Genomic DNA, 12,563 nt, shown 5'->3' with positions numbered 1-12,563 from the left:
CTACTGATCTCTCAGGAATGCACATTTCCTCACGTAATCATGTCCCTTTCACTATTTGATAATAATTATGTTAATACGTGTCGAGAAAAATCACAAAAAATGTTCATCGTAATGACCTTCAAGGTCGTAACACCACTCGACGACAAATTTTCCAAATTAACAGAATCCAAGCCACAATAAGTTACACGTAGCTAACAACAATTCCACACACATACCTGCCGGCCTTGAGCGAAAAAATATGGCGGTAAATAATCATAGAGCCATTATAACACAAGAGAGCCAACAGGCGTAAAACCGAATCCAATACGTGTCACCGTAAAATTTAATACGAAAAAAAAACCAAACCACTCACGGATACAATATACATACAAATCCAACAGATTATATAACACGCGGCGATATTATTTTTAAATGTACACCCGCTAACGACGCGACTCGGTCGACGTGTAACGTTTTTGGCGCGATAAAAATAATAATAAGCGAGAGAAGAAAAAAAAAAACAAACACTCGAAAATAAAGCGGTGGAATATAAATTCGCGGTATTATTATTAGCAATATGGCGGACGGTTCGCGCGGCCGTCCACCGAGACGCAGGACGCCAGACTGTGGTAGTGATGTGATCGCGCGACCGAGACCGACCGACGAATATTAATTAACCGATTTTATTTGCGAATAAAATTATTATAACCCACTAGCTTTTACATCCGATTTCGTTTGCATCGATACACCGAATACAATAAAACGTACGTTTTGTGAAGTATAATCGATTCTCATTAACGAAAACTTCCTTAAGCATAATATGCAAGTTTCTAACTCTACAAAAGGTCAGTTGTTGAAATCTAAACTACTTTTATTAAAGTGTATATATTAAAGATATATATTAAAATTTGAATATATTCCCAATTAAATACATTGTTTTAAATAGAAATAAAATTATCTGACATAATTTTGCGTCCCAACTATTCGCGAAATTGCGACCTAAAAACCCATGCAATAAAATAGAATTTGAAAATGGAAGCCATAAACAACAATTATTTGCAAACATGTGAGTATTTTCATAACTTTAGAACTACATCATCAGAGCAATCATCGAACTTTTAAACAACTTTACAGACGAAAGCCTATGCAGTTTTTGAATATATAGATACAGGCATATTTATTCTGCGATATAGTGCACAGATAACATTTATTAGGATTCCGTACCCAAACGGTACAAACGGAACTCTATTACTAAGACTTCGCTGTTTGTCCGTCTGTCACAGGGCTCTATCTCTGGAACCGTAATAGATAGACACTTGAAATTTGTATAGAGGATGCATAACGGTGGCCGCTATGACAACAAATACTAAAAATATAATAAAGTTGAATATTAAAGGAGGTCTCCATACAATAAACCGATATTCGCCATTTTCGATCTAACTGTCAAACTGTTCTAGGATTATAATAAATACAAATACAAATATAAGAACAATAAAACATATTTTAATATGGTTATATTATAAAAATGAGTATAACGTAACGAACATTTGGTGGTACGGAAGCCTCCATGTGCGAGTTCGACTCGTACTTGGCGAATTAACGTACATTATGTATTTTACTGAGCTTTCCTGTCAAACCCACTCCCGCCAAGGTTACAGTCGAGTGCAACTTTTTTTTCTTTTCGCGTCGGACAAGGTGACTTGATCGTGAAAGTATTTTTTTAAAAGCCAACACTAATATTTGTCATAATTTATAAGCGATTCAGATCCGCGTGGCGGAGCGGTCACCATGCCGGTCTGACACCCAGAGGGTCCCGGGTTCGATCCCCGGCCAGACAGATTTCTAAATGATGAATTTAGATTTCTGTTTCTGGGTCTGGGTGTTTGTGTATTTGTATCTGTGTGTGTCCATAGCACCCACGACACAGGGAATCCTAGTGTGGGGCTGTGAGTGTAGAAAGCGTTTTTTTTTAGATCTTTCGGATTTCACGCAACAATAATTAATCTTGTACGAAAACTATAAATGGTGGTAGAGGACAACAACTTTGACGTTGAAGTTTCGCTTCGAATGTAATGTTTGTTATTTAAAAATACCTCCTCTCTACCGCGGATCGGCAAGACTTCAAAATAATTGGCGAAATAACTTTCATTGAACGCTAAGATATGGATGTATTTTTTTTTACCAGACTCCGGAGGGTAATGTTTTTCGAGTGTCTGTAATCTGTATATGTATGTTTCATTTTTCTGTAAGCCCTACAGTTCAAACGCCTTGACGGATTTTAACATTTGAAGTGTCGTTGGATTCGTCTCAATTGTGGATGTGACATAGGTTATATTTATTTTTAATTAAGCAGTCGGGTTTTCGTTTTTATAACATTTTTCTAAGAAAGATTTCTTCCAGCTTATTAATCAAAACGTTTTAATTTCTATAATACAGACCTTACATCAAATGATCTTGTTTGTAAAAATAAGAATTAATGGTCTAAAAAGTTAATTTATTAAGAATTAAATTTGAAAAAATCGTCTAACCATATATCTTCTTAATTAAATTGAAGCTAGCAATGACATCAAGAGTTATGTATATGATTCCGTTGGAATTTTGACGGCACTTGGCACTCTATCAGATCTAAACACACTTTTTTCTACAAAGCCAATGTGTGATAGAATTTTCATGATCGGTTCCGTACAAACAAAGTTAAAAACTTTACCTCTATAATACAAGTATACATATAGATTGTCTTTCAATCGTTGGTAGGTAAAGGTTGGATAGATTGAATATTAATGACGAGCGGAAATCTATTTAAACACCACAATAACGTAACCATAACATTAAGATATCACACAATTTAAGATGTAATTAACTTTCAATAAAGTTAAATTTGTCATTGATAACATTGATAACGTACATATTAGCGTTCAAGGTTAATTAGGAAACTATTTATTTTCAACTAGCTTTTACTCGCGGCTTCGCTCACGGTCAGTAGTATCTATCTATCCCTCGGGATATGTACGCTTTCGGAATAAAATATACCATATATCCTTTTCTGAAACCCTGACAGCGTTTGTACAATATTTCAAGACAATCGGTTATATAGTTAAGGCGTGAAAGTGTTTAGAACAACTGAACCCGGAAACCTCTGAACGTAAGACAGGTATAGTGAGCGCTCCGCTACGCGGGTCGCGTATGAGCCATGAGCGGCAGTAGCCACTTACCATCAGATCACTGCAGAACTGCATTTATACTAATATTATAAAGAGGAAAACTTTGTTTGTTTGTTTGATTGTAATGAATAGGCTCAAAAACTACTGGACCGATTTTAAAAATTCTTTCACCATTCGAAAGCTACATTATCCACGAGTAACATAGGCTATATTTTATACGAAATATATTTGATAAATAGATTTTGAGGCGGTACAAATTTTGCCGGGTCAGCTAGTACTCAATATTATAAAAATAAAACCGAAAAAAGATGCATAAAATTGAGATTCAACAAAAAATCTGCAGAACCGATTAACCCATCAACGATCGAGTCCCATCACTAAACATCAAAATATACAGCAATGGCGTCGCATGGAGTAAGTATCGGATAAGTCGAGTTTTTGTGCGACCACTGTCCGTCCGACAAATTGACTTTTTGTACACAATATTCGAAGGAAACCGTTTTTTATTCAACATCGTATATACTTAGCTTCATAATATTTGCTTTTCATAAGCTTTAGTTGAGAAGAGATTGAAATTGTGAATGGTGGAATGGGCTAAGGGCTAATGGTAGTTAGACCTGATTCCCACCTGAGGTCGACTACAGATGCGCCCTCTACCCCTGAGGACTAACTTGGGAAACCTCGGAAAAGTATGTCTCTCTTACCACACCCTTCAATACAGCAGTTAACACTGCTGGTAATAGACAGAAATAGGTGTGGTGGTGGTGGTATCGCCGGAGTCGAACCACAGAGGGTTCTACCACCAAGGTATAGCAAGGCATTTGTGTCCTATCACAGGTAAGACTAGACTTTTTGGGTTGATTACAGATTTCCACAGGTACCAGTAGCCACTTATCATAGTCGACGACACGCTCTTCTACCTAACACCTTAAACATTAGCCCCCTCCCCCTACCCTCATAGCTGACGCGGCGACCAAATACATACTTCAAAGAGGCGAATCTTTTTTCACCAGACAAATTGTAGAGACTACTCGTACTTATACCGGGCACCCCCTTAGCATTGGCCGATAAATTGCAGATTGATAGTAACAAAACTTTAACTACGCAATTAACACATTTGTTTATACCTAAAGATATATAGATTAAATATAATCAAAACAAAACACTCAACAAATAAGGGACTTTCTGTTTTTTGTCTAAATTAAAAGTCCCTAACTCCGCGGTAATCGGCCGGGTAGCACCGTTTAATGAGGCAATAAGTGACGTCATTTCGTTAATTAATTATTTAATTAATATACAAGCGTGTACGTCAATGAGATGTAATTAAAAATCCTTTTGTGAGCTCTTCATTCATGATTTACCTACTTTGTGTTTTTCTTAATTTGTGAGTGGTATTGTTTAGTTTTTCGAAAAAAGAAGTCTACCAATACGCACTTGTCCAGCGCGGTAGACTATGGCCTAATCCTCATTCTGAGAGGAGACCCGTGCCCAGCAGCGGGACAGTAGTGGGTTGATGATGATGATGATGATGATTGTTTAGTTTCAACTCAACTGTAAAGTAACCTAGTACATTTACTTGTACCAGAAATTAATACAATTATTGAAAAGGCGAAAGAAAGATTGTCTATCAGTGTCAAATAATGTTTATATGTATACAAGTGTCTACACTTGTAGCCGTGCCGCGCTGCCGCAGTCCCACTAATATCTACAATTTTCTATTGCGACGCGACTCATTTCTATATTTGGAGCGGACTAGCAGTTTGACGCGGACTCTACAAATCCAAGTTTAGTCGGTTTGTTCGTAGACATTAGTCACTTTGTTAACTACTACTAACTAACTACCACTAACACACCGGTTGCCCTACTATCACGAGTGGTACGGAAGACAGCTGTCAGCAAACGGGCCGGTGTCGGTTGTTTGGGTGATCTCCAGGAGCGTGTAAACTGGAGTCACTTACGATGAGAGCTTACTACTACATGTAGCAACACACTAAGTAAATATGACGACGCGCGTGGCGGAGCGGTCACCACACCGGTCTGACGCGCAAAGGGTTCCGGGTTCGATCCCCGGCCAGACAGATGATGTGAATGATGAATGTAGATATCTGTTCTGGGTCTGGGTGTTTGTGTATTCGTCGTAGTGTGTGGCCATGGCACGGACTACATAGGTTATCCTAGTGTGAGGGTGTGAGTGCAGAAGGCGTTTATTATTATTATTTATTATTTGCTTGATGAAACTCATAAAAGTCGGATTTTAAATCAACGAAATAGAAACTAAGTAAGGTTATGTGTATCATACCACCACTAACGCTCTTTATTAATATTCGATGGAAGAAATATGGCCCACTGTAAATCGTTATAATCTTTATTGTACAGGAAAGTCTGTTAAAGGTGAAAAGTACATTTTGTTCTACGGTACATTTATTCTTGGTAAAGGGAATTTCCCGCAGCGACACATGTAGAATTAACATAGATGAAGTTAACAATAGACTCCTAATGGAAACGCCGTAAACATTAAGTAAGATCAATCCAGTAATCCCTTAAAAAAGTGTGAATTTTTTTTTACTTATTACTTTTTGTTTAATTGTTTTAATTTTATACAACTTATATTAGTTAAATAATGAGATTAGTTAGGTTAAAATCAGTCGAATAGATTCAGAGATGTAGGTTGACCCCTTCTTAGTACGCACCACCATACATTACAGAGATCAATTAAAATGGTCGTATATTTCTGCTGCACAGTATTCTGAAATTATCCCAAAATATTTCCCTTGATTCAGTGCACGAGAACGAAAGTTCATACAATCATTATTTTATCTTATATATAAAATTCTCGTGTCACAATGTTACCGTACATCTCCGAAAGGGCTTTACCGATTTTCACCAAAATTCAGATATGCATATTCAGTAGGTCCGAGAATCGGCTACTATCTATTTTTCATACCCCTAAGTGAACAACCCTTTGTTCACCCTTAACATTTTTTATTTATATGGCAACACAACGTTCGCCGGGTCAGCTAGTATTAGTACAAATTAAATTCTTACCTTTTGATTGATTTTGGCATTCTTTGGAGGCTTCACGACCACTGGTTTTGGGGGTGGTGGCACCGGTGTGGGCTCTGTTGATCAAATTATACACACGTTAATATTATTATAGCTTCTTTTTAACACCACCGCCAGGCCTATTTCTGCCTAAATTATTAATTTAGATTTTGCTTCAAGGTCTGGATATGTGTGTCGATGATACGGGGAATCCTAGTATTGGTCATGAGAGTAGAAAGCGTCCTTATAACGTCTGTTTTATGCCAAATGTTGCGATTCTAGAGAATTATTGGGGTTAGGTGAGCCTTTTTATGTTAATTACTCCAATGTTTTCTGGGGTTAAATCAAATCAAATCAAATAATTTTTTATTGTGGGACATGGGTACAACATAAAAATTTGGGTAACAAAGTTTTACAATACTCCATATTCCCGCCACAAGTGGGCATATAATAAATTATATAGTAAAATACAAATAGCAAATCAATGATGCATTTATAAAAATATTAATTGAAAAATATAAATACAATTATTATTATTATAAGTTATTTAAAATTGGAATTGAACGGAAATAATAATTAAAATGAGATAACAATATACAGATTCGTCAATTAGAAAGTTGTCTACCGTGTAAAATCATTTCTCAATTAAAAAAATATGAAGTTTGATAATTCTAGATTGAATAATTCTAGTTGATTTATCAAATAGAATTATTTAAATGGGATAATTCTATTTGATAAATCAATGATAAATTGACAAAAATATTATTTGAAAAATATAAATACAATTATTATTATTATACATTATCAATTACATCATTATGAAGTTCTCATTTAAATAATTCTATTTCAACCGTGGCACAGATCGTTACGGGGAGCTTTGACGAATAATTACGACTTATCATCAGGTGGACTGCACGCTCTCTTGCTACTTGTATAACAGAAATATGGCAAATTACCTGGTGGCGGGGGCTGCGCCCTGCCCTGCTGCTGCGGCTGCAGCGGCGTCCTCTTCTCCTGCTCCAGGATCGCGGGCGCCGCCGGGGGCGGAGCGCCCGTGCTCCCACCTCGCACCTGTAACAATACGACAATATTATTTTAAAAAAAATGCAAAATATGCAAATCTGACTACCTTATCTAAGACACGGGGCTCTTAAAAGAGGGGCAAAAAGCCCTTATACTTTTTCCTACGAATACTTTTTACCCGACTGTGGAGGGTAAAACGATTTTTAAGATTTTTACTCTAATATTAATAATTATACATAGTTTAAAAACTAAAAACCACGCTAAAATCGCACAAGGAAAATCGTTAATCCTGATTCCCGACAATCCTGATGAGGAGAATGGGATAAATTTATTAAAATCGTGTATTGTCACCGGTTCTGCACAATTGTTCATAATTTTAAATTAATCGGACCGTTGAAAATGGGTAAAAATCGAGTTCAAAGATTCCGTTACATAGATACATACATACAACCCAAGCGTATAAAAGCGTAGTAAAAAAGAGGAAAACTTTGTTTGTTTGTTTGGTTGTAATGATAGGCTTAAAAATAAAAACTACTTAACCGATTTTAAAAATTCTTTCACCATTCGAAAGCTCCATTATCTACGAGTAACATAGGCTACATTTGATATGAAATATATTTGATAAATAGATTTTGAGGCGGTACAAATCTTGCCGGGTCAGCTAGTGTAATATATGTATGTCTCATTAATTGGCATGTTCTACAGCTCAAACGGCTTGACTGATTTTAACATATAAGTTGTTTATATGATCATTGAATTAGTCTATGTTGTGGGACTAATATAGACTAGTAGTCTAACCCGGCAAACGTTGCGTTGCCATAAAAATAAAAAAAATGTTAAGGGGTGAACAACCCTTATCACTTAGGGGTATGAAAAATGGATAGTAGCCGATTCTCAGACCTACTGAATATGCATTTTATAAATTTCAATTTATAAATTTTGGTGAAAATCTGTAAAACTGTTGCGGAGGAGTACGGTAACTAACATTGTGACAAGAGAATTTTATATATAAGATTTTTAGCAGGTGTGATTTTTAATCATGTTTATGGTTTTTATAGTTTAAATTTAATTACGTTTGTTCCTTTTCACATCATTTATACTGCATTCATTTTATTCCCCATCTTGCACCACCACTCTTATATACCTTTCCCTCCTACACCATATACAGCTCATATTTTCATTCGCACACAGCACAAGGAAACTTGGCAGACAATCGTCGGTAATTTGGCGAGGGAACTCATTCTGAACGAAAGTTATTGCTACAACCGATTCTAATGGAAAACTGGACTGATCTTAATCTATACATTGTTAAAAATAAATGGAGTTTGTGAGGTAGCTTTTTTTCATTCACCTTTAAAGCGTAATAATAATTTATAACTTTTCTTACCGCAACAAAAAACTACAGAAAATAGTATTTTGACGTTATTTTCCTAAAATCGAAGTGGCAAACAAGTTTGTAGTCTACCTGCACCCGTTATTAATAAACTTTTCTTACCGCAACAAAAAACTACAGAAAATAGTATTTTGACGTTATTTTCCTAAAATCGAAGTGGCAAACAAGTTTGTAGTCTACCTGCACCCGTTATTAATACTCAATCTATCCATTTTTCTTATCAAAAATCAAATTTTGACATTGTCCAGTCATAGATAAGTTAGATATCGCACCGCATTGTAATTGAAGGACGCCATAAAATGGCTTAAACGGCTGACAGTCTGTCAGCCATTTAATGGCTGTCATGGTGTAATTTACGCGGAACAACGCCGACATGCGCAGTTAAGTGGTGCAAAAACACGCAATCGAAGATATAGTGCGGAGAAATATCGTTTCATTCGTATGAATCCAAAAAATTTTTTTACAAAAAATACAACCGACTTCTATGTCACTACAAAGTAAAAAATAATTGAAATAAATGTTGGTTTAGTACATATGTGTGAAGTCATTAAATAGGTCATTAAAAAGGCATTAAAATTGGTTCATAAACGGCGAAGTTATGGCTGTTATATTTACATGGGTGGAGGAGTTCCCCTCATTTTCTCCAGAACCCATCGTTGGTTTCTAACCATATTTAAATGGGACCAATTTCCAGCTCGTCCCTACACAATAAAAAAAGAATTATTAAAATCGGTCCACTAACGCGGAGTACTTCGTGTACATACATAAAAAAAAAAAATACCGGCCGAATTGATAACCACCTCCATTTTGAAGTCGGTTAAAAACTATTATTTTTTAATATTTTTCAAACACGAAAATGGATGATAGTGACAATTTCAATTTCTCAAAACTGGTTACATTTTCTTGTTTGGAGTGAGTATTCTTTTCTAATCTATGTGCCCAGTATGAATAAGAAATTGTCAAATGTCGATCTTTGGTAGTCAAAACTGATTGAATGGACATGAAACTGAAAATAGATTGATTATTAAAAACAGACGCTAATGGTAAATGGTTATTCTACAGATAGATCGAGAGATAGACAGAAATACTGCCATTAAAAAAATATCATCAACCCATGCCTGTCCCACTGGTGGGCACAGGTCTCCTCAGAATGAGAAGGATTAGGCCATAGTACACCGCGCTGGACAGGTGCGTATTGGTAGACATCACATACCTTTAAACCTCATTCATTTGGGAACTCTGTTAAAAATTCATTACTAAAACAAGTTAAATCCAGTTCTATACAACAGTTAAATCACATCTAGTTTAAACCGGTTAGTTTAATTTGCACAGTTACCGTAGACTCTTTTTTACCTAAATCAATTAAAACGCCTTTGATACCACGTGGAGGATATTACCCGTGTATAGTCCGCGTAAAACTGCTAGTCCGCTCTGAATATAGAAATGAGTCGCGTCGCCATAGCAAACTGCTCGCAACAACTTCAGAGCGGACTAGCAGTTTTTTTTTTATATAATAGGAGTACCAGACGAGCATGCAGTCCACCTGATGGTAAGTGGCTACTGCCGCCCATGGACATCTGTAATCAACCCCAGATAGGATTAGATATTCCTACCTGAGGTCGGCCACAGATGCGCCGCTACCCCTGAGGACTAAGCTGGAACGCCTCGGAAAAGTCTGTCTCCCTTACCACAACCTTCAAACCGGAACACAGCAGCGCCTATCACTCCTGTTATTAGGTAGAAATAGGTGTGGCGGTGGTGCCGCCGGAGTCGAACCACAAAGGGATCTATCACCTTCAACTAGCAGGGGACTAGCAGTTTGGCGAGGACTATACCCATGTACTGACGGACCATCGAATAGTTAAGTCCATATTATGACTTAACTATTCGATGGACTGCATGCTTGTTTCATGATCACCGATTACTGTCCCACTGCTGGGCACGGGTCTCCTCTCAGAATGAGAAGGATTAGGCCATAGTCCACCGCGCTGGACAAGTGCGTATTGGTAGACTTCACATACCGTTTTTTTTTAAATCTCTAAGATAAAAATATGCAGATTTCCTCGTAATGTTTTCATTCTCCATTAAAGCAAGTGATAATTAATTTCTAATACGAACGTAATCGTAACATCGGAGGTGATCAGCCTGGACCTCGAACCTCGGACCCCTCGATTGAGATACCTAGTTTCAACTACTATTCTATCACTGCTCATTTCTCACCTCAATTTTATTAAAAAAATACTTTACAGTAAACTGCATACAAAACAATTGTATTTCAATGAGTTTCAGTACTTATAAAATAATTATGTGGAACGGTAGTCACATACAATGCCGTAAGGAGTAAACACCATTATTAAAATTAATAGTACCACGAACATTATCTAAATAAACGTTTAGTTTAGAACGTGACAAACATTTAATCTTTTTTTTTATAAAATAGGAATAGCAGACGAGTTTTCCACCTGATGGTAAGGGCCTACTGCCGCCCATGGACATCTGTGATCAACCCCTGATAAGATTATATTTCTAACAGAGGTCGGCTACAGTTGCGCTGATACTCTTGAGGACTAAGCTGGAATGCCTCGGAGAAATATCTCCCTTACAAGATCCTTCAAACCAGATCACAGCAGCGCTTAACACTGCTGTTATAACAGAAATAGGTGTGGCGGTGGTGCCGCCGGAGTTGAACCACAGAGGGTTCTACCAACTTTAAAAGAATTATTTTAGAATCTTTAGTAGAGGAAGAACATACAAGTTGGCCTCTCCTTACTATGCACCATCATTCATTAGGAGGTCAAATAAAATGGTCAACGTATTATTGATACATGAAAAGTTTAAACTTTCAAAATCACCTTTACATATGACATTCTACAGACAAAGTCGCGGTCAAATACTAGTTATAAACAACATAAACTAATAAACAATTTCAAAACGTATGCAAATAATACAAAAAGTCAGTCGATTGATCGATTTTTGATGTCATAATAACTGGCATTTAATTTTGCAAAATTAACTTTGCCAATACTGAGATGTCAAAAACCATTTACATTAATTTTGTTAGAGTTCATGTTGAAACTAATAAACCGATTTGGACAGTTGCAGCCCTGAGGACTAAGCTGGAATGCCTCGAAAAAGTATATATCGTCACAGGAAAGGCTACAAGTCTAACACGCAAAGGGGCCGCTTTGCGTCGTTCCCTTACCACACCCTTCAAACCGGAACACAGCAGCGCTACACTGCTGTTATAACAGAAACAGGTGTGGCGGTAGTGCCGCCGGAGTCGAACCACAAAGGGTTCTATCACCTTCATATGTAAGACAGTCTCCATCCAAACCCTTCCACAGAGCGTTACGCTAGAAGTGTGGCGGTATCACCTCCTTACCGGATCGAGCTGAAGGTGAAGAACGTGGTAGAACCCTTTGTGGTTCGACTCCGGCGGCACCACCGCCACACCCATTTCTACCTAATAACAGCAGTGTTAGGCGCTGCTGTGTTCCGGTTTGAAGGGTGCGGTAAGGGAGACACTTTTCCGAGGCGTTCCAGCTTAGTCCTCAGGGGTAGCGGCGCATCTGTGGCCGACCTCAGGTAGGAATATCTAATCCTATCTCGGGTTGATTACATGCCCATGGGCGGCAGTAGCCACTTACCATCAGGTGGACTGCATGCTATACTACCTTTATTAATAAGTAAAATAATTTTAAATGCTTTCCCAATAACAATTTTATTACATCTGGTACCGCTGCGGCGATACGAGAACCGTAGCATTACCATGAGTTGGCATAGAAACGCCACTATAGAAATGGTAAATAGAAAACTATTGACATTTTGCTAGTGAATAACATAACTACTATCGTTACGGTATTTCTTGACAACGTCTGTCAAATTAATGACTCATGGGACCGAATTTGTATGGCAATAGATCATAATGACATTCGCTAGCGATTTGATTTCGATAGGTTTTTTAC

The 12,563-nt window shown here is 37.2% G+C and overlaps 1 protein-coding gene across 1 annotated transcript in view; it reads right to left on the bottom strand.

The window, feature by feature from the left end:
• larp (La related protein) overlaps nt 1-12,563 on the bottom strand; it is a 113,320-nt gene that overhangs the window by 74,195 nt on the left and 26,562 nt on the right. The window contains exons 2-3 of the mRNA XM_073090555.1: nt 7,139-7,253; nt 6,186-6,259 (exon numbers count right to left, since the gene is read on the bottom strand). Coding sequence (XP_072946656.1) covers nt 6,186-6,259; nt 7,139-7,253 — 189 coding nt within the window. The remainder of the gene's footprint in view (nt 1-6,185; nt 6,260-7,138; nt 7,254-12,563) is intronic.

The sequence above is a fragment of the Epargyreus clarus genome, unplaced genomic scaffold (assembly GCF_041222505.1).
Source record: "Epargyreus clarus isolate Ecla_fem2 unplaced genomic scaffold, WU_Ecla_fem_2.2 ptg000033l, whole genome shotgun sequence".
Lineage (NCBI taxonomy): Eukaryota > Metazoa > Arthropoda > Insecta > Lepidoptera > Hesperiidae > Epargyreus > Epargyreus clarus.
Note: the sequence above shows the minus strand (reverse complement) of the source record. Positions and strands in the feature narration are given on the sequence as shown.